General features: G+C 32.7%; 3 protein-coding genes across 4 annotated transcripts; all 3 read right to left on the reverse strand.

Moving 5' to 3' along the window:
• Positions 1-1,892: 1,892 nt before the first annotated feature.
• On the reverse strand, positions 1,893-9,554 carry LOC130956458 (probable ubiquitin-like-specific protease 2A). Its single transcript, XM_057883506.1, has 16 exons — positions 9,276-9,554; positions 8,949-9,193; positions 8,773-8,866; positions 8,629-8,678; positions 7,782-7,979; positions 7,634-7,709; positions 6,690-6,798; positions 6,142-6,216; positions 5,659-5,790; positions 5,059-5,259; positions 4,921-4,976; positions 4,753-4,846; positions 4,129-4,219; positions 3,926-4,045; positions 3,462-3,836; positions 1,893-2,853 (listed from the first exon to the last, which is right to left on the reverse strand). Exons 1-16 carry the CDS (start codon positions 9,466-9,468, stop codon positions 2,251-2,253), a joined length of 2,712 nt encoding a protein of 903 aa, XP_057739489.1. The 5' UTR covers positions 9,469-9,554; the 3' UTR covers positions 1,893-2,250.
• A 1,974-nt stretch (positions 9,555-11,528) lies between these two features.
• On the reverse strand, positions 11,529-19,823 carry LOC130958078 (MADS-box protein SVP-like). 2 transcript variants are annotated; one of them, XM_057884970.1, is made up of 9 exons: positions 19,762-19,823; positions 19,330-19,512; positions 15,650-15,728; positions 14,549-14,610; positions 14,076-14,175; positions 13,934-13,975; positions 13,364-13,402; positions 13,072-13,169; positions 11,529-11,864 (listed from the first exon to the last, which is right to left on the reverse strand). In XM_057884970.1, exons 2-9 carry the CDS (start codon positions 19,509-19,511, stop codon positions 11,846-11,848), a joined length of 621 nt encoding a protein of 206 aa, XP_057740953.1. In that variant the 5' UTR covers position 19,512; positions 19,762-19,823; the 3' UTR covers positions 11,529-11,845. The 2 variants fall into 2 exon arrangements, with proteins under 2 accessions (XP_057740953.1, XP_057740954.1); XM_057884971.1 differs by lacking the exon at positions 13,072-13,169.
• Positions 19,824-25,882: 6,059 nt separating this feature from the next.
• LOC130956639 (uncharacterized) lies at positions 25,883-26,653 on the reverse strand. The gene is made up of 2 exons (XM_057883663.1): positions 26,305-26,653; positions 25,883-26,220 (listed from the first exon to the last, which is right to left on the reverse strand). Exons 1-2 carry the CDS (start codon positions 26,651-26,653, stop codon positions 25,883-25,885), a joined length of 687 nt encoding a protein of 228 aa, XP_057739646.1.
• Between the last annotated feature and the right edge of the window lie 475 nt (positions 26,654-27,128).

Here is a 27,128-nt window from a genome sequence, read left to right on the forward strand (position 1 = left end):
CAAGAAGGAGGAATAATAGAATTGATGCATTGGTAATTAATGGTAGGTTGATAAGAAATAAGCTTGGGTCAAGATTGCTATCAGAGAGTTCTATAAGAATTTGTATCGTCAGAAGAGAGTGCCGGTTGTGGGGTTTAGGAATGAATTGGTAAATCAGATTGATGAAGAAGAGTCTGCAGCATTGGAGAGAATGCCGACAATGGAGAAGGTTAGAGAGGTGGTTTGGGATGGTAGGGGAGGAAGTCAGAAACAGACGAATTTTACCTTTGCTGGTTGGTAAGGATAATATAGAGTTATCACATCTCGAGTTTCCAGATGACACTATATTGTTCTGCCCACCGGAGGAGGAGACCATTAGAAACTATGCCAGGTTGCTAAGGCATTTTGAGGTGATGTCGGGGTTAAGTATCAACTTCGATCAGTCTAGTTTGATCCCAATCAATTGTGAACAGCCGTGAACCTACAGTATGTGCAGCTTATTGGGATGTAAGGAGGCTAACCTTCCAGTCAGATATCTTGGCATTTCTTTAGGAGCAAACCTAAAGCGGGTCAGCACTTGGAGACCGATAATTGATAAAGTGGAGGAGAAGTTTAGCTTGTGGAAGGCAAAAGTACTCAATAAAACGGGTAAGTTAGTCCTTATTAAATCTATACTGAATAGCTTGCTGGTATACTATTTGAGCCTGTATAAGATGGCGAAGGCAGTGGCAGAAAAGTTGATTTCATTGCAAAGAAAATTCCTATGGAGCAAGGAAGAAGGTAGGAATGGTTTGGCGTTGGTTAAGTGGAAAGTGGTTTAGCCTCCTAAAAAGTTAGGTGGTGGCGTTTCTCAAAAGAGGAGTATCTATTATGAAAGAAGGTTGTATGCTCTTGTCATAACTTGAACCCCAATGTGATGCTATCATCTCAGACATTGCCTAATAGAGGTGGTCAATGGAAGGATATATGCCAGTTACAGTTCAAAGATCATAATGTGAAAGATAAAATGATTGCTGGATTGTCTCTGGAGGTGGGCGATGGAAGGAGGACCCGGTTCTGGGAAGACATTTGGCTACAAAGTGGTTCGCTAAAGATGAGTTTTCCAAGGCTCTTCTCTATTTCAAACCAAAGAGGATCTGTCATAGAGGATTGTGGATTTTGGGACGGGTTAGAGTGGATTTGGAACTTCCAGTAGAGACAGGATTTATTCCACTAGGAGTTGGAATTAGTCGATCAATTGCATGAGACTTTAAGGCCTGTAAAGATAGCATGTGATATGTAAGATAGAGTTATATGAAAGTTTGACAAGAAAGATATTTTTTCAACTAACTCTTTTGTGCAGGTGATGCAGTCAGAAATACTTCCAGAGGATATTACCAGCTATAGTTTCACCAAAACATTATGGAAAGGTTTGGTTCCGCCTAATGTGGAGTTATTTGTCTGGTTTGTTTTGATAGGAAGAGTAAATACTAAAGAAAGATTGCATAGGTTAGGAATTATTAGCCACGGTGATAACGTGTATTGTGTAAAAAAGATATTGAACATATCTTCCACTTGTTTCTTGGTCGTAGTTTACTTGACAGGTGTGGTGTAAATGGCTATCCGACTTTGGGAGGCTCTGGTCTATTCCGGATTCATATGTTTCTTTGCAAGTTATTTGGAATATTTTGCTAGAAAAAAACAGGCATATCTTTAATAATAACGAGGCCAGAGTGGAAGAAGTGTTTCATAAATCTTTGACCAATTATAGAGAATAGTATAATTTGAATCTCTTTTGTTGTTAATAACAATACCAGAGATAACACTAAGGTTTGTTTTCAGGTTTTATTTCGTTGGATATTGGCGTTTCAGACTTTGTTTAAGACTGTTGTTTCCCTTTATTGTGTTGAGCTCGCTTGTTGAAAAAAAAAATGTATCAGAACACTTGAAACTCTAATTACTTAGCCTTAAATCAAGACTTTCCCAAAGTTATTTTTATGTTCTATATAAGGAGATCGATATTTACACAGAATACTATTATTAGTCACCCAAAAACAACAATACTACTATTATTTACAGTTTCTTCTGAGTGGCTGGACTGTCAGAGACTCAAAGCTAACCCTCCCAAAATAGAGAAGCAACCTGCACGAAAACATGAGGCGACCTGGGGGAGTTTATGGAAATAAACTTACTTTTCCATAATGTAATTTATATACGACAAAAGCTCTACCCCATTTCTCTACTGCTTTCAAATATGAATGCTTGCCCATAACCATCCTGATGCTACTATCACTATTCACAAGATATCACACGTGCTTTTTTTGACATGCTTCTTGTGAACCTTCGTCTTTGATCACGCACATTCATGACTACCTTCTGCCTTTTGGCATCTTGTTCATCGGAATCAGCGTCAAGCACCAATTTTTCACTACCCAGAGTATCATCTGCAAGACTCGTACTCTTCCCTGGAAGTAAAATTTGACGAATTACTGAATTCATATTCCCCCGTAATTTTGTACTATATTTCACTCTCTCATCGGCATCATCCCCTTCATTTTCTTCTTGAGAATCCTGGACAAAAAGATCTTCCATTTCCTCACTAGAGGTCGATAAGTACTCGATTGCATCGGTGTTGTATGGAACATTATGCCCTTCAGTTTTCCTCCGAGGCTGGTCTTCATACGATCCGGTCTCCAATGTGTTACAGCAGAATGCATGAGATGTATGACCTCCAACATCTTCCACCAAATCCACAGAGAGCCCCTGCAATGTTGTTCCTGGTACTTTATTATCTTTGCTGATGTATGACGTGGATGGGAGATCAGGTGTCAATATGGCAGCCACAGAATCTTCTCCGTCTAATGTAGTAGTTTCCTCCACAGATTCTCCAGTTTCCTGCATCAAGGAAAGACATGTAACGTTCTTTATTTGGCCCAGAAACGTGACACTGGAAAGCCTCATCACTAGTTGCTTTAAGTGGCTTATTGATTTCCTCATAACTTTACCACCCCAAGCAGATTATTTTATATCTATAATTCTTTATCACCTAATTTAGTATTTTATTTTCTTCAGTTTCATGCTAGGCAGTTGGACTAACCAATCCAATAGTAACTTTCTACAGAAGGATGTTTTGAAAAGTATTGTTGAATTCTTTATGCGAATAACACAATTCAAGGATTTATCAGTATGGAAATGATCAAGGTATTTAATGAACATCTACAGCTTCATATAAATCTTCATATAAATGCAATTCCTAAAGTTAAAAGCTTTGTAACACAAAATGCAATTTTTGTTTCCTGACACTTTTCGAGATTGATTAGAAGAAATGTGAGATAATTGTAGGATGCAGTTTGATTTCCAGTTATCCACTTGCCTTTGTCGATGTGAAAGCATATAGAAATATTAAACAAGACCAAGATCCCAGATATGCATTTAAGGCAGGCCCACAGATTTGGCCTATAAAATAATCGCTGTAATCAACTCAGCAAAAAATAATATTTTACCTCTATTGGTGACAAGAAGCCTCCCCGACAACAAGGTGACATCTGCAGACAACTAGGAAAATTTGAATTCAGAACTGGCCCCCGTGAGTCCTCGAAAGCAAGTCCAAGTCCAGGTTCTGGGGACTGAATATCAGTCACATGTCCGGGACGGGAAACTGAAGGACTTCTTGCATTCCAAATTGGGAGAAAACAGTTCCCCAGGGGGGAACCTGCTTCTTTGTGGTCGGCAATGCCAGGAACTTCAGGCAGAGCTTTGTCAAGGCAATCATCAGGAGGCAATTTCAACAAATTATCATAAAAAATATCATGAATCAAATTATGTATATAAGATCGTTTCAGAGATGCCTCCATTGCAGGGAACCAATTACTCGTCAACTGAAAATGGAAAGCAGAATTTAAGTGAGTACAAGTCAGAATGTCCAAACCATTAAAAATTAGCAACTCATAAATGGGAAGTAACTCACAAAGTTGGAGATCTTTGTAGTCTTAAATGGGTTGAAGTTGACCGGAGCCTCTGAGAGAAAACATTCCACATAATGGAGGAGAAAGATACCACAATCATAACAATTTTCCTGCTGAGGCAACTGAAATTAAATTGAAAAGAAAAACATAAGTCAAACTGGAGCTGCATTGTACTCCATATATAAGTGATAGGAAGAGAGAATACCTCTAGTGAGACAAATCGCATCTGCAAAAATTTTGAGAAAACTTCATCCTCCACATTATGGTGCCTTTCTTTCCATTCTTCACCAAGGTAACTGCCATTGCACAACAAATAAAACACTGCCAGAGTTAGGGATTTAGGATGCAATAGAAGATTGAGATATCTACTATGCAAATTTTCACTTGATTTCCTTTCAACTAAATCTATTTGTTGATTGTTTGATACAGACCCCACCTATGCATTTTTTTCTCTTTCTGTGAAATAAAATAAAATAAAATAGGAACTGATTTAGTTTCCTTTCCACTAATGGAAATTTCTCTATAGGTCTTCCACAATTTTGTCATACAGTTGGTGTAAATATATTGGAAATGATTTATACAAGGTGTAACTCACCTTGAAGCTATCCTAATTCCTAGAGCAGTCTGATTTCCATAGAAGTATATTTTTGACTGATATTTAAGGGTCCATTACATGATTTATCCCAAAAAAAAGAGCATCCATTCCTTGACCACATCCCCCAATATATTGATTTCTACCAGAAATTTGAAAAATTTTAAAAGCAACTTCAGAAAGCAGCCAAAAATTAGAAAACAGAAGTATGCATTGATTCCGTTCTCAACATGTTACCTTTGGAAAACATTCTTCAGACCCTTATGACTTCCTTTCAGGGAATCCATGTGCAAAATACAAGGTACTTTGGAAGATTCTTTTATATCTTCATCTGCAAGAAAGTAAATAAAATGAATGATATCCAAAGAAAACAAAGAACAAACACTCAAAGATAAGATATCTTGCCTTTGAAGCTTATCACTTCACCAGGATGACAAATGACAATCAAACTCCAGTGAAGACTGTCATCAAGACACGAGTAATTCTTATTAGGATGCAGCAAATTCCAAAAGGGCAAGCAAGGCACATCTATAAGCCTCTCACCTATAGTTAACAGGAATAAAGATATAATCCTTCTCAAAAAGGTTCAGTTTCCTTGTCCATTTGCGAACGCGTTGAAATGCTGCTTTACCATCACAAGCACTTGATGGATCTCTGTCTAAATCAGCAAGCTTCCGAAAGAAGAAGCTATTGAAAAAGTGAAACCTGTCTTGTTCATCGGGAGGCATTTTATTTTTCAAATACCTAAGAATATTAAACAAATGCCAGTTCATCAGGTAATTATGATGAAATACTGTTCATAATAAGATGTAAAAATCATTATTCAAGGTGGTAAAACAGAGGAGTCACTATACATGAGTTTCACATGAAATAGAGGCCAAATGTCTTAACCTATCAAACCATACTTTGCTTGTCTGAAAATCTATTATTGAAGGTGCAAGAATTACAACATGGGCATACATATTGCTCACTCTTACAAAGATTTGGCCTCCTTACTTCCCTGGGTAACTGATGAGATACAGAGATAACACATATGCATGTACATATGACAGAGAGAGGGAGAGAACCAATTTCTGAATAATACAAGCAGTACATAGTCATTAAAATTATAGCAACAGTTACAATATCTGTTATCATGCTTACTTAATATAAAAGTCAATGATAGTATCATTAATGAATGTCTCTGGCTGTAAAAGCTCGACATCTCTCTTACTAATAGAAACAGCATCAGGTTCCCCCTTTGGAAAAATAACTTCATCAAAAGCCTCTTCAAAACTGCAGTGATATTACAGTAAAAGTCAAGTCATTGCTCTAGAAAATCATCACCGTTGCCGAAAAAAGCAAACAAAAATAAATGCAAGTCAAGATTTTGAATCTCAGACCATGCTTCATGCAGTGATATGCTAAATCAGGCTTAGAACGCAACCTAAAAGTGATTAACAATTAATGCATGCTCCATAATAGCCATATGCCTATATCTCTCAAATCCCATTCAAGGAAATAATTGGGGTCATGCACATGGCAACAAGGATTGAACTCTTTAGACGTGAATGAAGAGACTCAAATACTATCAAGCATACGTCAACTGAAATCACAAGATGTAGGGCAAATGTCTATTTGACTTACTTGGGAAAATAATGCTTCTGGGGGAAAAAGCTATCCTGCTCCAATGAAGTATTTTCATTGTTATCTATATCATTGCTGCATGGAAACAAAATATAATACAAACTTGTGTATCAAGGCAAAACAAACAAAAATAATAATATTTTTCAAAGAAGAATGTGTTGTGTGTGGGTGTGTGTGTGTTGAGGAGAGGTTAAGAAAGAGAGAAGGGGGGGGGGGGGGGGGGGGGGTTCAGAGCATAAACACAGAAAAAACTAAAGCTAAAACTAAATTCATCTTGTCATGGCAAAAAATTAAAACTCCATGGTATGAGACACATGAAATCCACCTCACTTGAAAATGACTGTCCTGTTTAATCATACATTGGTACGGGAAGAAAGTATGATGTAGCAACACTTGCAGATTTTATTTTCATTTCCTTCGTTAGAGATAACAGGAGAATTTGCATACTTTCTTCTATCCAGACAAATATATAGATAGGACTGTAAAAGCAAACAACACTGCACTAATGAACAGCAAACTTCTCCTCAAGGGTAACGCAACAAACTTACTCAAAAGTAGTACTCCATAAATCCATATATCTTGTATCTAGTAATTTGATAGACTGTTCTATCATGGCCCAAGATGGATCATAAACAGCAAATTTCAACAGTTTGACCCCTGCATGAATTGTAGGGAAGATCATGGACGTTAAGAACAATATATATAGGTATGACTGTCTGCATTATAAAAAGATAATTATGTCAAAAAAAACCCCCTAAAATCAGCAAATATTCTGTCAATTTTCTTTTCCTGAATATGAAAGGTTCTAGTAGAAAATAAAACATCAAATACAATAAGCATCCACTGAGACTGGTCATATATTTTGCTCATTAGTCACCAAGGCAATTGCAATTAGCAGCTTAAGGTTTTGAAGTCATTAAGTCAATATTCTTTTCAAATAAGGATGCTTTATGGCTTACATAACCAAATAAAACAGATCTATCTCTTGTTTCCCTTCATGGATTTCTTGAGGGTTGTGGTACATGTGTAATGTGAAACATTATACAATTTGTTTTTTCCATGTGGCTTCTTCCCCTCCCATGTCCTCATTATTTGTTTTCCCGCCTTCTCGTAAAAATTACTTTAAATGACAAGTGCTTCAAACCACCCCATGATATGGTTGGTAGGAGCAAGCTACTACAGCCATTTTTAAAAGATGGAGTTTAAAACAAAAACTGGGTAGACTATTTTTGGACGACAATATCATCCAACCTCAAGGAATTTAACCTCTAAAAGCTTGTATCCAAGAAACATCTGTGTGCACTATGGCCTTGAAAAACCTGGAACCAAAGACTAAAAAATCATCTAATAACTTGCTTGAAGGTTAGATCAGCAAAGATTTAACCTAAGAAAAAGCAGTATTCACTAAAGAATACAGAAAATACTGTTCATCAATTTTTTGTTGACATTATTGCAAATAATAGTCAAATAACTGATTACAAAATAGTGATACCTGGATTTTGATCTGTGTTTCCAGCTTCACTAGAATTTTTCGATTTAAGGAGAAGCTTGATCATGACTGTTTCAACCTACACAGAATACAACATGATCAATTTGCCAGAGATTAAGCGAAAAATAATCAATCTAAGTATGTAACTTACCTTTCCAACCCAACATGATTCAATTTTCATAATATCTTCTGTTGCCCACTCCATTTTAAAAGTTCCCCCAGTTCCATTGATTGTAGAGCATCTAAGTTTTATGTAGCTACTCGAGAATATTATCTGGGAACCGGTGGAGTATAAATCTTCATAAAGAATAAAATCAGGAGAGACATTAACCACCTCTTTGATGCCATCCTGCACATAAAATGCAACCATTAACCCGAGATACCTAATTCTAACAAACACTAAACAAAAAAAAAACAAAGAAATCAACATAAAATACCATGAAGAACAAGATTAAGCATATAATATTTCACTTTGAAGCAGATACAATTAAATAAAAAATATTTCCAGTTCAGGATACATTTCTTTTGCCAGGAAGACTGAGTTGGCTAAATTAGCATAAGTAAGCTAACCATAGGTATTGTAGTGTTAGCGCTCCTAAAGGGTAAAAACCAAGAGATTCTGGCTTTCAATATAATTTCAGGAAATACTATCTTCAAGGGTAATAATCCATACTTGACAAGGTCCAGAGGATTTTGCAATTGAGAGAATTCACTTCCATTAATATTAAGACCAACGATATCATTCCTAACATCAATCCCATATCCTTTTTTTTTTTACCCTTCAATTCTTCTAGAAAACTAAAGTGTTGTTTTCCCAACTCCTATTGTTTAAGGCTTAAGACTACTAGTTACTAACATACTCCCATTGTTTCATTTTTATCCTCTAAAGGAAGAGAGGTGAAGAAATGAGAGCAAATTTTAATCTTTATTTCTCCTTCTGAACCTGACATTTTGATTAATGAAGCAATCAATTACACAAAAATGAAGAACACACTTACAATTTCACAATCGGCAGCACCATACCCCACTACCTTGTCCTCTAAGGAAACTGAAATCACAAGAATAAAGTCAAATAATCAGAAAACGGAGCAAACCAGAACCAAAATTGCGACAACCAGTGACCCTAAGAAAGCAAAAGTTACCCTCATCTTCTGAAGAATTTCCACTTGAAGAAGAAGAACTTATTTGACTGCCGTCATCATCCTCCTCCTCTAAATTGACGCCAAGTGAATGATTCTGAAACACGATCAAATAAACGATCACAAAACACACATAAACGATTCTCATGAAAAGAGATACGAACAATTTAAGTGATTACTTTCGAGTCAGTGCAGCAATCCACAACGCTAGCAAAGCCAGGGATAACTTCATCATCTGCAGAGTCTCGCAGCGCCACGTCGCTTGAACACGAATTAGCGCACGTGCGTCGATCATCATCAACCTCCTGTAACGGCTTGAGGAGAGGCTTCTCCGTGGAGAATTTGGCTTCATCGTCGGATTCAGACAACACAATGGGATCAACGGCGACGTCTCTGGATGGCGGAAATTCGGAACCACGCGCAACTGCATGGAACCGGAAATCATAGAACAAGAAGGTTAAGAATAAAACTGGACAGTGAAACGAGGAAGAGTGAGTGAGACTCACAGGCTTGGAGGAAATTGTATTTGGTAACGGGGGAAGTGCGATCGCCAGAACGAGTATCTCTAGGGTTCGAGAACTTTCTGAGGATGCGGCTAGAAGCATTCTCGATGTGCTCGTCATCTCCGCCGAACTCGAACACATCGAATTTGCTGCTTGAAGCTGCGGAAGAAGACGATGATCGCGTGCGACGAGTCATGGAGCGAGTTCACTGAGTGGGACCGAGTCGAGGAGAGAGAAAATCAAAACTAAAGGAGGGTTTTGCGCTGTGTTTGAATTTGGGGAAGCATTTCTCATTTCAGTCATTTGTCTTTTTTAATTTTTCCATTTTTTTTTCTTTTCTTTTCCCTTTTTTCTTTTCTCCTTCCCCTGAAAGCCTTCTTTCCTTCTTCTTCTTTTCTTTTCTTTTCTTTTCCTTTTATTTAAAACTTAAAAAGTCATTTTCTTTTCTGTCATTTTTCTTATGGTGTTGAATTCAAATTTTAGGTAAAAACTAAAGAAATTAAAAAAAATGGAAAATAAAATAAAAATCCGTGATAATAGTGACAGTGATAGTTAAAATTTCGCAAGTCAAATTATGAGTTATTGGTTTTTATAAATAAAAGAAAATTCTTTTTAATTTAATAAAATTTAATTATTATCTATTTTGTCACTTATGGTTAATTATTTGTCAACTATCAATTATATTAGATGTACACTAAAATAATTATTACTTTTTAATATAAAATATATATTAAAATACAAAAAAAATAATTAAACAACACATATATTCATATATAAATATGACTAATTTTGACGTATAAATAATATTTTTATTCAAAAATTTTGGTAAGGGTGTACATGAGTCAAGTGGAACTTAGTTCGTCTTAGTCTAAATCTTGTCCTAAATATATACTGGATATATTTTTTAAATCTTAATCCGACTATAAATCCAATAAAACTTATACATATTTGGACCACAATTATAACAGGTAAAAACTTAATAACCTAACCAAATTGAATTGGTCTAATAGTTAACTCATTAGTCTGCTTAAATAAGTGTTTGGAATTACCGCAATGAATTAGTTCTTAATTTGTCGAATTGAAAGATACTGTCAAAAATCAAAAAACAAAATAATTAGAGAAGAGAAGAAGACGACAAAAAAAAACGGAACAGAGATTACGGCACTAATATATACCCTAATTTTGAAAAATGCATGCTCACAGAGCGGGATCTAGGTGACCCAAACTATGGGCCAGTCTTATTTAAGTATTCTTCCAAGTATTCTCCTTTCTCGGATTAGACTTAGACCACTTCGAGTCCAAACTAATATGTCCCAATATTCGAACCAAGATCATGTACACTGTAAATACTGGTGTGCCATTTTTTGCTATAGCACAAGAAAATAGTACTAACATTTTGGACTAGTAATTAGTACTGACCATTATTGAGTAATAATATATTTTTAAGTCTTTGTATAAATTAAATCCAACCAAAATAAATAATAAGACTTAAAATAATATTATTTATAACTAATTTTTGTTATTATAGACCGACTTGATTAGATTTTATTAATAAGAAGAATTTTTTTGGTGACTTAAATAAATAAATAAAAAAATAAAAAAAACAAAAGAACTGTTTGAATAGAAGAATTGTACTGTTTAAGCCTACTCTTAAATTACTCACAAAGAAAAGAAAGCTCTACATGATGAGATTATCTTTGTCATGATATTTAATTTACTACCATGTTTAAATATTTCATAATCAAACAAAAGTCAACACTCAATTCCAATACATGATATCTCTTATTTTAAATATCAACGAATCAAAAAATCTAAAATTATCTTGGTAACTAATAATAAGATTAAACCTTTTGGCTTTTACACAATTAATAAGAAAATTTAGATGTATAACATTATTCACCGTTATTATTTTAAATGGTGTATAATGCATGTAGAATCATTTAGGCTAAGGGAGAGTAGGTTGAGACTTGAGAGAACACATTAAATACAATTTAAGGTTGAATAAATTAATTTATAGAACAATAAAAATATTAGTTACGGTGTATTATGAAGTGGATAACGCACCTTGTAATGGTTTATCGTTACCTTTTGGCTATAAGCCTATAACCTTGCATGTTGCATGTCCTTTACAATTCTTATATCATTCTATGTAAAATATTCAAGTGCTAAGAATATATATTACGAAGCAAAAACAGAGGAAATTGCACCAAAGGAATCAAGGTTAATGCAAGTGTGACATGATAATTATATGCACCATTTATTACGCAAAATATCAATTATTACAGAAGCTTATAAATACAGGAATCTAAATAATATTAGATTGTATTGTTTTGGCGTCGACATCTCATATCAGATGGTTATTAATTTATTATTAACCTGTTATGCTACGTAATAGTATCTTTGGTGATCATCGATAATATCATCAGAACCATATGTATCTATCATCATTCACCATTATTATATACTTACAATTATAGATACTACTACTTACTACTAATAAGGATATTATTTGAGATAATAATGAAAGAGAACACAACTGCGCTTCTCCCAAATCAACTTTTTACGGTTTCATTTCATTCGAACATTGGAAGCCTGCAACAAATTATAATTGAAATTATGGATGAGCTTCTTTTAACTCGCAAAAATAAATACCTAATATTAGGTATAATAAATGTATAATTATGAGTATTTCATAAACAAAATTATATAAATATTAAATTAAATAAAATAATTTTAAATTATTGTCTCCGTAAGCTTATCTATTTTATATACTACTGAAGTGAACAATGAAAAAGAAAAACGATTCATCACTAATTGATTAAACTAACTGTATAATAATATAGGAAACATTTTAAGTGCACCAGAGAACATCGATGTACTAGTTATTTTAACCGTTGATTTTAATTAATATATATTATATATATTTTTTATAATTCAGATCAACGGTTAAAACAACTGATACACCGGTACTCCCAGTACACTTGAAATGCTTCCAATAATATATACGTGCTAAACTGTTATCTAACTAACTACTTACTAAGTGTGAAGTGAAATACACGTGCTTAGCTACACTCCAACAGAATAACTAACAATGACAATAAGAAGTTATTTTTGCTTTTCAAACAAGGTAAAAATTCATGTGCAGTCGATCTCGCGTGAAATTGATAGCTGAGAATTATTATATAAAAATTTAGTCAAATCAGTCATATCATCTAACGACTCTCAGTTATCAACTTCACATGAAGACGACTGAGTTTCCACCTTCAAATAAAGATAGAATTAAGGTTCAGTTTGAATTGACTTTTAAAAAAAAAATATTTTTTTATTTTTTAAAAAAAATATTTTTTAAGAGATAAAAAATATTTTATATTTAAAAAAATTTAAATATTGAAACGTATTTTATTATTTTTTTTAATAAGATATTGCTAGCTTTTAAAAAAATTAATGATTTTTTAATAAAAATATTTTTTTTAAAGTCATATCGAAATAAATTTTAAATTAAATAAAAATATTTTATAAAAAAAAAGTACTTTTTTACTAAAAAAAAACAGTCCAAATTAATACTAAATAAATTAATAAATGAGGAGTGTTAGAGACTAGTAGATTTTATAAGTTGTAGCCATCAATTAACTATCAATAATATATTTAATGGTGTGAGATTTCATCTAATGATAGAGAATCATTTATTTTCCTTTTGCTGGTTAAGTACCGATCAAATTTTAATAAATCTGTTAGCCCTTAGACTTTTCCTTAATAAATTACTGTAAAATAAGTAAACCAATTATTGGACATAACTAACCCCAAGTTGAGATTAGGAGCATCATGATCACGGTTATCTGACTCTTCAACAGAGTTTGACTTTGATGATTGCCCTTGGCTGTTTGCTTGACTTCTCATCTAAAAGAAAACACACATTCTGATTGATTCCTTAATATTTATTTATCTAAAAATCCTCGTAGAAAAAAAGTTGTGAAAAATCAAAGAACACTGTTCAAAACATTTAAAACACTTTTATCCTCTTCAACGTGTTTCATACGCCCTTTTATTTTACAAATTTTCAAAATAATACCAACATTTTTTAAACCAGTTACCTGTTTCAGTCGATGGTTGTCTTGCACCATTTGAAGTCCCTGCATGAACAATAATTTTGGATATCATAATAAGAGTGGTGATGGAATCAATTACGAGGGTGAGTGATGCTTTGCTATAATTTATATGTAGAATTGGACCGAACACTCACATGTAATTGTAATTACGGTAAGTTGATAACAGAGAATTATTAAATAATTTGATAGGTTTAATTAAATTGTTAACTAATAATAATTTTTAATTATTAACTTCACGTAAAGACAAATACATATAAATATCTAATGCAGAATTAACCTATATATAGAAGCATTTGCTTTAAATCTCATATTTTTTTATGAATAAATATAGAGAACCAATTTTTATTTGGATAATATTAACCAAATTTTTATTATAAAATTATTTATTTAATCATATTTTTTAGAGAATTTAGAGTTAGGATATAAAATTTAAAATAATAAGATCTTTTATTTATAATTTAAAATTTAAAATAAAAATATTGAAAATATATTGATTGATATTAATTAACGATAAAAGTTAAGTCAATAATTAAACTCAGACACATATACCCTTACCCTTTTCTTCATCTCATTAATATCTTTAAGATTTCTTTCATCCTGGAAAAAAAAAATATGAAGATTAAATGTTACGTAACATATAGCATATAATCCAAATCTAAACCAAAAATGCATAACCAAAATTGATCAGAGAAATAACCTTTTCTTTTGAAACACGAGCTAAACCCTTTTCTAACACTCTCTCTAGTTTCTGTAGTTCATGAATTTTCAATCCTTGCAGCTCCTCTCCATTCAAGTGCCTGTCAATAATTTATAATTGACAAAAAAAAAAACAATAAAGAAGTGTTAAGCTCAAATAAAAAAGATTAAGGTACAAGAGCTACAATAGAGCACATAATAATTGGAGTACATTTGAAAAATATAATAAAGTGCAAAAATTTAAGGTGAAACGAGGCATTAATTAGTCTTGTACAACATTGTATTTTATCATTTTTGGCCTCATTTTGGAGAATGCAATCATAGCCAATTGTCTTTCCTTTTATCTAATCACAGTTCTTAGAATTTAAAATTTAAATAAAAATATAATTTTAAAAAATTAATTAATATTGACTAAAAAATAATTAATTCAATAATTGAACTATTATAAATGATGTGGCCACAATGTGTTTGTACCTGAGTCCAATAGTCTTATCTGCGAGTTCCTTGCACTTCAGGTAGTAGGTGTCCTTCTCAAGCTAAATATATATGCATATAATATTTGGTGAGGCATGCATTCTCTAACAAGATATAAAATAATTGAGTAAAAAATTTTCAAAATGAATTAAATTACACATCTTAAAGATTTAAATTTAATTACACATGACCAAAATAAGAAAAAAATTGTTCTTTTTAGTTTTAATTTCTTCAAAATGAAAATATTTATAACATATGAAAATAAAACGAGAAAATAATAAATAGATCTCTAACTTTTTAATTTAAAAATAAATACATTCTTAACTAATTAAAAATACAAAAATATTTTTTATATTTTAAAATACGAAACATTTAAGTCTTTCTGTTTAAAATACATAAAGACAAATAAATTCTTTAAGAAAAACTTAAATATTTTACATTTTAAAAAATAAATAAATGACATTTTTATTTTTTTATTAGTAAAAATTTTATTTGTCTTCGAGTTAGAATATTAGAAACTTAATTTATCTTATTCTCAAATAAAACACTAATAATAATCATAACAACAGTTATAAGTTATAACTTTCATTATGTATAAAGTATACTACTAAATTTAAAATAATTAAATCTCGTTTTTCATTTGATCCACCTTATCATTTCATATAGGAATCCAATCCTTTGTAGTTTGTTCTGTTGTTTTCATTTGAGAAAAGTGGATAAAATGAGAATCTCAGAACATCTCTTCATTTGAGAAAAGTGGATAAAAAGAGAATTTCAAAACATCTCTAATGCTAGTTCTAATTTTATTTTATTTTAAATTTTATAAAAATATTTGTAAAATTATATATCATAAATAATAATTTAAAATTAAAAATAAAATTAACTTCTCTAATATTTAGTATTAATTTAGTTAAAATTTTATATTATTTTATCAATATAATTATATAAATAGTAAAATTTTATTAATTCTTCGTCAAAATAATATCATATCTCTAAAATGATACTAACATCATTTCATAAATTAATTCTAAATTAATTTATTTCTTACAATATCAAAAAATAATACTCTAAAAATATTCTATTAAAAATGCTCCTACTTACTTGAAACTCATGAGACTGTTGGTCTTGTGATCTGTAAATGCTTGTTTGCATATGATATCTTTCAGTTACTTCCTGCACACTACAATGAGCATACGCTTAATTTGCTTTTTCATATACATATATACACCAAAATTTACACACAACATAATATAATTTATTTATTAAAAATAATTTAATATTTATGCTAATTAAATACTAGTCAAAATTAATAAAAAATATGCTTACCCCTAAAATTCTTTGATATATTAACTCCTCGATGCAATATGAAATAATTATATATTTAACTAATTTAATGATTGTTAAAGTTTAAATAAAAACAAACTTGTAAAGACAATTTAATAAATATATTATATTTTAAAATTATATAAGTATTTCCCAAATTTTATAATTTTATAAGAATTAAAATGATAGATGCAGTACTTACCTAAACTTTGGTTGAAACATATGATATTTTATATTCAAATAAAATCTCTATCTGAATTCAACATGTATTAAGTATATATGTGTATAACTAAACTTATTATGAAAATATAAAAAAAAACTCTTTAATTTTTAATAAATAAATTTCATAAAAGTATTATAATATCAGTTAAATTGTCATAATATACAACTAGACCATGCATGTATGGAAATGTTGGGACCCACCTATTATTAGGGCTGACAATAAACAGAATAGGGTAGGGTTTGGATTCTACTTTAGTCTTATCTACGGATTGAAAATTTTTTTAAAATTATATCCTACCATACTTGCGGATTGAGAATCTCTCGACCCTAATCCTACCCGCACTTTACAATTCTAAACCATATCCTACCTGATTCTATCCAAAGAAAAATAAAAAATTTTAAAAAAAATATATAAAATTCAATAATTCTAAATTTTATAGATATTAATAAAATAAAAAACTAAGTTCAAATTAAAATTAAAAATAATAAAATCTTTAAAAAAATTTACATAAAATTACAAATAATATATATAATTATCAACTAGTTTAGTAGTTATTTTAATTTTTTATAAAAAAAAATTCAATACTTACTTTATTTACTACATACATAACTTTTATATATGTTATATAATATATTAAAAATACAGATAGGATAAGATAGAGTATACTCTGAACCCGTACTTTATTTACTCTATCTGCAAACAAATTTACATCGTATCCTATTTTACTCGCAGCGAATTAAATAAACAACCTTATTCATACTAGTTGGTTCGAATTAGATACTGCGAACAAGATATATATTGCCAATCCTACCCACTACTACCCACCACCAATGACGAGAGAGAAGAGGGAGTGAATGAGTAATGCATTATGCATGAGAGTTGACACTTGTCAAAGAACATGCAATCCTCAATTGAATTATACAACTAGCACTAGCATGGTTCTACAATTTACACGTATTATTTAATTTTGACACCTAGTACCAATAATTTTATCACACACAAATTAAACCAACCATGCATGTATATAATCAATTAATAATCAAGAGCTTCCATGGTTCGTTTTATATATGATAGTCTTACTACTATTTGTATCAGATTCACGTTTGAAGATTCGTCTGAACTCATCAAAAGGCATTCATTCCGCAACTCCTTATATAATTTGTTTCTCAACCCACTGCGGTTAGGAATTAAATACATAATATAGGGTATACATATCAATTAATTTCACGTTTAAATTAAAGGATTATTATATATATTCATTAACTAAGCCTCCTAGCCTTACATATGTAAATTAAATCCAAGTCTATTATTTATGGTAGGATTTGGAAGAGAGATTAAGAGATTAAGATTGAGAGTTAAAAATTAAGAGATAGACTCAGTTTTAATATTGTGTTTAGCATAAAATAAAAAATAAAGACTGCAATAAAAATAAAATTTTAATTTAATTTATACAAAAATAAAATTTGAATTAATTAACTAAAATAAAAGTATTTAAAATATAAATTATTGCTAAAATTTTAGTATTTATTTTTAAAAATTTTTAATTTTTTATGTCTCTATTTTTTAAAAATATTAAAATATTCAAATTTTAAAAATAAAAACTAAAATTTTAATATTAATTTCTGAACCAACAAACATAATATTCTTTTTATGTATGTTCTAATACCTGAAAACAAATACTACCATGTGAGGTACTTATTAACCGAGAAAAATCAATGTTCATCATCGATGCTTGTCACTTGATATTATTTGTGCATGTTCACTGCACTGATTGACGTATTGAGTTATGAAATAGCAAATAAAAAAGTTAAAATGAATGTGTGTAATCTATATTTCCATTACCATACATAGAGGATATCTATGTGTTTGGAGTTTTATACTAACAACATGTTAAAAAAGATAATTTTTAAACCAATTATTTAAAAGACCATTTAAACGTATAAATTTAACTAGGCTGACTGTATAAAATCCTTTATCCTAATAAATTAAACTTTATTATTATTATTGTTATTTGATTATTTCACGAGAAATTCTCCATATACAAGCATTTTTTTATACAAGTCTTTACAAGTTATTATATTAACGCGCTTGAACGTTACTGCAGTTCTTCTTCCTCTTCCTCTTCTTCTTTTTTTCTTTCGTTTCTTACTTTCTCTTTCTCCTTCTTCAACCGTTACTGCACAATTTCACTGCATCGTCTTCTTCTTCTTGCTGCCATTCTTCTTCCTCTTCCTCTTCTTCTTCTTCTTTTCTTTCGTTTTTTTGCCTTCTCTTTCTCCTTCTTCATTTACGTGCTTTTCTCTTTGTTTTCTTTTTCATTATTCTGATTTCCATTATTTTGATATCAAGCTCTGAAATCATTTTTGAAGAAGAAGAAGCAGCAGAATATGAGGAGGAGAAAGAGAAAGTTCTGAATTATGCATAAAGTGTCCTTTGGGTGTATTTTCTATAATCGTTTGGGTATTTTCTGTAATCGTGTTTGGGTGTATTTCTGAAGTTTCATTATTTTCAAACGATTTCAAAGCTTGATTTCAGAAACCATGAAAATCGAAAAAAAAAGAAGTAAGAAACCAGTAATAAACGAGTAAAACAACTAATGAAAAGGCAAGAGAATAACGAAGAAATATCGTTTGGTTGTATTTTCTATAATCGTTGGGTGTATTTTCTATAATCGTTTGGGTGTATTTCTGAAGTTCTATTATTTTCAAAACGATTTCAAAGTTTGATTCAGAAATCATGAAAATCGAAAAAAAAAGAAGCAAGAATACCAGTAATAAATGCAAGTAAAAACAATAAGATGAGTGTTCATAATTCACGTGATTGAAGAAGAGGAAGGAAGAGGAAAGAGGAGTCGTTCATAATTCACGGTGAGTGTAGCGCTTTGGAAATTAAATAACGCATTAAAAGACTCTAATGTGTAGCAACTTGTAAAACTTGTAAGTCAAAAAGACTTGTATGTGTAGCAAGCCTCTTATTTCACTTCATTCAAAGTATGACAATGAGTTTTCATACTCATATTTTAAATTTTAACACACGCACCTCCTTCAAATACAGAACTGATCAAAATCACACTCAAGAAACATTTAAAAAGCGTATCACTCTTGTTAATTAGAAGCTCTTAGTAATGGTGTATATAAAGTATCATAATCACAAGCAAAGAGTAAACATTATTATGATAAACATTATATTAATGATGAATGATAATGATATAATATATAAAATTATAAATAAATACCTTGAGGAAGCGAAATCGAAGAGCTTGCCAGAAGGAGAAAAGACAATGAGAGCCAAGTCAGCATCACAAAGAGTTGAAAGCTCCTTAGCCTTCTTGAAAATCCCTCTCTTCCTCTTACTAAAGGTGGCTTGCCTTGATGCATTCTTCTCTATCTTCTTTATCTCCATCTTCTGTTTTGACATTCTTAATAAAAAATTAATTATTACTTACTTTTGTTTCATCTGAGAACAACAAGGGAATGAAAAATAAATAAATAAATCATATACTTTTATCTAATGAAATTAACATTAATCCAATGCAACACATTATTTTCCATATATCAAGTAAAGAAAACCAAATAATTAGCTCTCAATAATAATAATAATAATAATAATAATAATAATAATAATAATAATAATATAATAATAATAATAATATAATATAATGGGAGACCTTGAAGATGGAAGATGATTCGAAAAAGGAATTCAATAAAGAAACACCAACTTAGGATATGTGGTGATATGCATGACCTAGCCTATAGATATATATAGAGAAGAAAAGTTTTTTTTTTTTTTTTTTTGTGTGGAGGGGTGTAAAGTGTTGTGGTTACTGGAAGAGAAAAGAAGAATTTTTTCAATCATAAAGAATAAGAGATAAGAAATTAAAGTTGGTGCATATAGAATATCCCAAAGGAAGAAAATGGAGGAGGAGGAGGGGAGGAGGTGGTTCTTTGGCACAAGAATCTTTAACCCTAAACCCTTAGATGTAAATAAAGCAGAATGCAATAAGACAAAAGAGAGAGATCCCTAAAATCCAACCCAAAAAGCAGCCAATTCCAAACCAAGATATTATGTAAATGGATGTGATGGGTAGAAATTAAAATAATTGACCCACTTGACCACCATTATTCTTTTGGCATTGGAAAAAAAAAATAGAGAGTAAAAATTAAAATAAATAAATAAATAAATATTAGAGTATAGTATAGTCACACATAATACTTGGTCGTTAGTTTTGTGAAAATAATTATTTTTGGACCAGAAGATGATTCTTATGCTGCCTATTACATTGCATAAGGTTTGCTATTTGTTGTTTTGAATTTTATTTTATTTTATGTTTTTACCAAAGATAATACTTGAATTTTTCAATATTATTAGTAATATTATAAGACATTATTTGCGTACTATTCGTTTATGCGGTAATTCATATAAACATTTTTTTAGAATAATATAAATTTGTAATTAGACTGAATTATTAGATATGTAATTTATTATTTTTTGTAAAAAAAAATATAAATAATTTAATTTGATATTATCTTTTTTTTTAATAAACCATCAGGGCCAAGGCCCAAAAAAAAAAAAGAAACAAAAGCTAACTGTGTGAAATAATTATTCTTTTTTTATTATTTACATATAGAGATTCCATTCTTGCATACTTTTAATAAAGTTAAATTTAGTATATCTTTTAAAATTTTCTTTTGCAAACCAATCAACGCACATGTTTCCTTCTCTTAGGGTGTGTTGAAAGATAAGTTTTCAGAATCTTTTTTGAAACTCCTCAATTTCTTTTAGAAGGGATTAAAACGTTATGTATTATACTTGAGATTTATCTTCTCATACACTTCTATTGAATAAACTTCTACAACTACTTTTCTCATACCCAGGTCCTATGCCATCCTCAGTCCATGAATAACATCCCACAGTTCCGCCTGCATAGTTTGACAATTTCCTAATCTTACCGTGAAATCTCCTATCCACTCTTATTATTCCTGCGTTCTTAGTAAGCCACCACTCCCTGCTTCTTTAGTTTTCTCCCTATAGGCACCATCTGTGTTCAGTTTCACCCACTCTTGGGGAGGTGGGTACCAAATTGCTTGCTTCCTATTAGAGGGGTTATTAATTCTTTCGTCTATTTTCTTTAATAGTGCTTCTTTGTAGTTGTTGATATTAGATTTTATTACTTTGACTGCATTCTTGAGTCTTTTGAAAAGGGAGAAAGCACTTCTTGATTTTTCTATTTCCACATCCACCAATAAGTCACAAAAAACTCATCTTTCCAAGTGTGTTAAGATGTTATTCCAAAACTATTTTTCATATTTAGTTTTAACTAATTTGTTAGATCCGTTCCAAAGAAGACGGTTGCTGCAGTTGGTTGTATCATTTGGCTCCAAATTTTCGCTGTTTGTGGGCAAACCCGAAAGACATGAAGCACGGTCTCGGGCTGATTAGGGGAGTGATGACAGTTTGGATTTGTTTCCATAATTTTTGCTTTTCTTTCAGCCGTTAGGATTCTTCCATGGGCTAGCCTCCACATTAGGACTTTAATTCTCTCTATTCCTTTCAACTTCCAAATATATTTTCACATCGGTAGGTCTTCCTGATAATTATTTCTTGTTAGCAGTTTGTACACTGACGAAATCGTAACTTCACCATTCGAGTTATGATTCCACTTGATGGTGTCTTCCATCCCTTGTTTTGGTGGGGTATAGTTTGAATCTTCTCCAAGATTGCTTGCGGGAGCACCCTTCTCAATTCATGGAAGTTCCATTATTCACTGTCATCCGTCCAATCTGCCACTTTTGTCTTAATATCAATGTCTTCGATATGTAGGAGATTCTTTGTGATCAAGCATTCTTCATCTTGCACCCATCTATTAAGCCAGAACAGGGTTCTCCTCCCATCACCTATGTTGCAGCTGCAGTTCTCTATTAGTAAAGGTCAGAGCTTTACAAGTTCTTTCCACAAGAGTGAATCTGCCTATTTACTGCACAAACCCACTGTAGTATTCTGGTCGTGAATGTACCTCTGGTAGAAGACTTTGGCGACCAAAGCATCTCTGTCAGTGATCAGTTTTCATAGGAGTTTCATTAAAAATGCATCATTGATCTTCTTCATATGTCTAAGCCCAACCCCCCCCTTCGGCCTTCGGGAGACGTAAGGTGTTCCAACTAATGTGATGAATTCGTTTTTGCTGTTGCGATTTCTCCCATATGAAACCTCTTTGTATCCTCTCAAGCTGATTGCATATAATCTTTGGTAGACAAGAGTGTTGCATTTCAAAATTTGCTATTGGGTTGAGGATTGATTTGGCCAGGGTTATCCACCCCGCAAGAGATAGGCAGTTGGCTTTCCATCCTTTGAGTTTGCTTTGAACTTTCTCTAGCACATTTTTTAAGTGGTCTTTACCTTTTTTATAGTTACTGATCATGGCTCCAAAATACCTTTTTAGATTGGCTTTTTCCTGGTATTGGCATATGTTAGTAATCTGATTTGTTTTCTTTCTCCTTGTGTTGTTGGAAAAGACTATGGATGTTTTCTCCACACTAATTTTCAAACTTGATTGAGTGCAAAAATGGTTGAAACAGTCTTGAATGTTTTGTATTTGCTCCATCTCCACTTCCACAAAAACCAACAGGTTGTCTGCAAATAGAAGATGGGATATCTCCAGCCCTTCTCTGCTCACCCTCATTGGACTCCACCTTTCCTCCGTGACCTCCTTTTCAATCATTTGTGACAACTTGTCCATTGCTATCACAAATAAATATGGGGAGATAGGATCTCCTTGCCTTAACCCCCGAGATGGATTAAAGCTGGTTGTCTTCTCCCCATTCCATAAGATGCTATAAGACACTGAACTTAGACAGTTCATGATTAAGTTTATTATCCCTTCACTCAAACCAAAATCAGAAAGGCATTTCCTCAAGAAGCTCCACTTTAGCCTGTTGTATGCTTTCTCAAAATCGAACTTGACGGCCATGAATGTCCTCTTGCCTTTAGTCTTCTTCATCATGTGAGCTAGCTCTTTAGCAATCAGGATATTATCTTGTATTTGTCTCCCCGGAACAAAGCTAGACTGGAAGGGTCAAATTCTATCTCTAGTTGTTGGTTTCAGTCTTTCCACTAAAATTTTTGCAATGCACTTGTAACTCGCATTGCATAGGAAGATGGGCCGAAATTAGTTGATAGTCTTTGGCTGCTTGACTTTCAGAATTAGGGTTATATAAGTCACATTTAAATCTTTGACCTGCTCTAGTTTACACTAGCATTGTTGCATAAGCTTTATCATGTTCCTATACACCACTTTCCAATTTTCTTTAAAGAAGATTAAAGGGAAGCCATTTGGCCCCGGCGCTTTGTAGTTTCCGATATTAAAGATGGCATCTTTTATCTCCCTAATTATTGGCATCGCTTCTATCAATGTCCTTAGATCTTCCTCTATAAGAGGGTACTGATGATTCTCCTCTGAATTGATTATTTCAGGGTTGTCATCTTCATATAGAGTTTGGAAGAATTTCACGACCTTGAGCTTCAGTTGCTGCTTGTTCGTGATCCAAACCCCATCATTGTTTTTAGAGCCAAAATTCTATTCCTTCTTATTCTAACAATAGTTTTGGTGTGATAATATTTTGTGTTCTGGTCACCATCTATCATCTACTGGTCCCGCGATTTCTGATTCCACATTTCTTCATCTCTATCTAACAGCTCCTCTAACTCCTTTCTTAGTTTCTCCTCCAGCTCTTCCAGAAAAGAGTTATTTCCGTAATCAACAGCTTTCTAGATTCCAGCTATTTTGTTCATTATTCTTCTTTTTTGTTTGCCACATGCCCAAAAATATCTTTGTTCCATCTTAGGAGCTCATTGGAGAATGTCTTCAGTGATCTGTTGTCCTGATAATTATAGTTTCAGTTTTGCTTTACAAAATCCTGGAATTCTGGGTGCCAACTCCACATAGCCTCGTATCTGAAAGGCTTTTTCCCTTCTTTCAGCCCCTGGATTAGTGGTTATAAGAAGTGGGTGGTGGTCTAATTTCATCCTAGTTAGAACATCGACTCTCGCCTCCGGGAACCTTAACCTCCAATATGCATTTGCAATTGCACGATCTAACTTTTTGAAAATTCTGTCTAGATTCTCCCACTTTGGACCTCTCCAGGTAAAACAATTTTTCGCTACCCCAAGTTCAATCATGGCGCAATCATTTATCCAGTTCTTAAATTGTCTGACTTCCTCCCCATTTCTTTTCTGACGGTTCTAAAATTTCATTGAAATTTCCTACCATGAACCAGTCCTCTTTCACTCTCCCTCCAACGCCCTTCAATTCATTCCACAGCTCCATTCTTTTATTTTCTTGTGGGTTGGCATATACTGCAGTTAAGAGCCACTCTTTCTCATCTCCACTATGGACTCTCATATGGATGTACTGAAATTTTGACTCAATGACATTGATCACCAGATCAGGATCTTTCCACATAACCCAAATTCCTTCACTATATATACCCTATTACTTCCTCAATATGCCAGTGATCAAAGCCACACTTTCTTATGGTTCTCTCTACTGTTTCGCCACTGCACCAAGTTTCTAGCAAGATTACTACAATGGGCTTATGCATACCAACAAATTTCTTTAAGGTGCGACAAAAAGCACTGTTTGCCGCCCCTCTGCAGTTCCAAGACATAATAATCATTGGGAGATTATAATAGGAAAAGTGTTTACCAGCTTAATCGTTCAAGGGCATGACTTCCCTTTCCTGATCTCCTTCGTCATCTGCAAGTTGCATGCCTTCCTCTTGCACTTCATCTTGTAGTTCATCTTCCACCATATTGCGGAACGGTTGCTGCTGTTCCTCATATTGTTTGATGGCTTCCAGCATTACCTCTGTTTCAATGGAGTTAAGGTCTGGAGGCTTTGGGTCTAGTTCCATAGCTTCCTCCATTACTTCATCACCCTGGATTGTTTGTGGAACGATCTCCTCCTCTAAATGTGAGTCTTGTGTTATATTCATGGTTGTCACATGGGTGGTCTCTGGGTGGGTTTCGCAGGTTTTGTAGCTTGAGTGATTTTCTGGTGTGTTTTCCGAATCAAGGCTTACAAGGATCAGGTTATTCTGTTCTTGGGTGATGGTCCTTCTTTGTTGGGGTTCTGTTGAGTTTTTAGGTGGAGTCTTTTGGGTAGTATTTTAGTTTTTCTGTTTTGGGTCTATGGTTGGTGTTTCTTTATTTTTGTGTTCTTTGGGTTGGGCTTTTATGGTGACTTGTTGTTTTTTGTTGGCTTGGGATTTTTTTTTGTTAAGGGACTTGGCTTAGTTTTGCTCCTTAGTACTTTTTGTTTTTTCAGCATTATCATTCTTTCTCTTGTGGGAGACATTCTCTTTACCCACATGATTAGCATGATCTGGGTTGTATTCATCAGAGCTGGTCCCCTCCATATTCCCTAAAATATGATACCTCGTACCATTCATACCATTTTCGCCATTCATGATCTTGCTACTCGTTTTACCCTTGCCTCCACTACCTGCATCAATATTTTGTTTTGCTGCTCTCTTACCACGTGTTATTTGTTGGACCATCATTCAGGGTCCATAAGCACTGTTTCCTTCTTCTATTACATTTTTACCCTTTTCTTTTGTGCCAATTCCAGTATTGTCCTTGTCTTGTCCATCGTTTCCACTTCCTGTCGTTTCTACTCTCGTCCCCTCCTCCATGGTCGCTTGCTGTGGACCTTTTTGGGTTACTTCAGTTGTGATTTTTTTTGGACAGTTGTTTTGCTCATGTCCCACCATACCACAGGCAAAGCAAGTGTTCTATAATCCTTCATATTCCACTCCATACTTCACTCCATTAGTTGAGTATTGCGCCACCAAGGGAGCTGTGAGATCCAGTTGCACACACAGCCTCGCAAAATTTCTCCTTGATTTATCTGCTGTATTTACATCCACTTTCATAGTCTGATCAATCACATTTCCAATCTTCTTGAGTATCTCTTCATTATTATATTCAATCGCCAGAGCGAGTAATCGCATCCATGCTGCAATAGTATCTATTGTGGCTTCGATTGGGTTGAAGTTTGGTTTCCATGACCTAATGGCTAGATAGTGATCGAAAATTTTACAGGAGCCTTCTGTTAGTGCAAAGTCTAAATCTTCTTGTGAAAAGAACTTGATAATGATGAAATCATTACCTATGTTTTTTTTTTGCTTTTTTCACATTGTTTCCAATCTTCTACTGAAGACTGGTAATGAGATTTTCCTCCCTAATAATTTCACGATTAAAGTATCCCATAAGGGGTGTCTTAATGCCTTCAAAGCAGCTTCATTGAGGATGAAATTAACAATTCTATCCACTTTTTCTATCCTAATATCCGGCTGTTGGCTCTTCTGCAGTGTTCTTCGGTTGTGACCTTTTTTAGGTTCCTCTTCCTCTTCCTCCAAGCTATTCCCTTCTTCTTCAGTTGAGGAGAACTCATCATCTTTCATTTCCAATTCCTTAACCGGCTTTAAACCTCCTTTAACCACTTCACTGAAGGTTTGGATTGCTGGTGCTGAGACTACTTGTCTCTTTGTCTCCTCTATCATCTAGTTTTCCTCCTGTGATACTAGAGACAGACTTTTAGTGAACTCCTCCTCTTCTCCGACCCTTCTTATTTTCTTTCTTTGTCTTCTTGTGCTCTCAAACTCCATCGTTTGTTTCTATTTTGGTTCATGAGATTTTGAGTGTCCACCATGGATATACCTACCTCTCATTGCGGTGGAGGACGTCTCCCGAACCGATGCAACAATGTTGTACGGAGAGAAAAAAAATATTGTTTCTAAAAAGTATTGTTTATAAGGTAAAATCTCCCGCTATGATCCACTTATTTTTAGTCCAAAACAAAAAAGTGCACAAAACATTCTTGTCAATTAGGTTAAACCGGGAAAAAATTTGGGCTTATCAAGCCCCAGATCCAACATTCTTTTATTAATAATTGTTACTAACAAGAAAAAAAAAGTTGAGTTGGTCTAGTAATTAGCTTATTAATCTATTTAAACAAGTGTCAGAATCTGACAAAAA

Source organism: Arachis stenosperma, chromosome 10, assembly GCF_014773155.1.
Source record: "Arachis stenosperma cultivar V10309 chromosome 10, arast.V10309.gnm1.PFL2, whole genome shotgun sequence".
NCBI classification, from domain to species: domain Eukaryota; kingdom Viridiplantae; phylum Streptophyta; class Magnoliopsida; order Fabales; family Fabaceae; genus Arachis; species Arachis stenosperma.

Coding starts and splice junctions, on each gene's coding strand:
- LOC130956458 (XM_057883506.1), bottom strand. CDS start 9,468: ATGACTCGTCGCACGCGATCATCGTCTTCTTCCGCAGCTTCAAGCAGC. Junction 7,980..8,628: donor GTGCTGCCGATTGTGAAATT/GTAAGTGTGTTC, acceptor TTTTATGTGCAG/GATGGCATCAAAGAGGTGGT. Junction 2,854..3,461: donor GCTTCTTGTCACCAATAGAG/GTAAAATATTAT, acceptor TCCTTGATGCAG/GAAACTGGAGAATCTGTGGA.
- LOC130958078 (XM_057884970.1), bottom strand. CDS start 19,511: ATGTCAAAACAGAAGATGGAGATAAAGAAGATAGAGAAGAATGCATCA. Junction 14,611..15,649: donor AACAGTCTCATGAGTTTCAA/GTAAGTAGGAGC, acceptor ATATATATTTAG/CTTGAGAAGGACACCTACTA. Junction 13,170..13,363: donor ACAACCATCGACTGAAACAG/GTAACTGGTTTA, acceptor GTTTTCTTTTAG/ATGAGAAGTCAAGCAAACAG.
- LOC130956639 (XM_057883663.1), bottom strand. CDS start 26,653: ATGATAGAGGAGACAAAGAGACAAGTAGTCTCAGCACCAGCAATCCAA. Junction 26,221..26,304: donor AATCTCATTACCAGTCTTCA/GTAGAAGATTGG, acceptor TTTCACAAGAAG/ATTTAGACTTTGCACTAACA.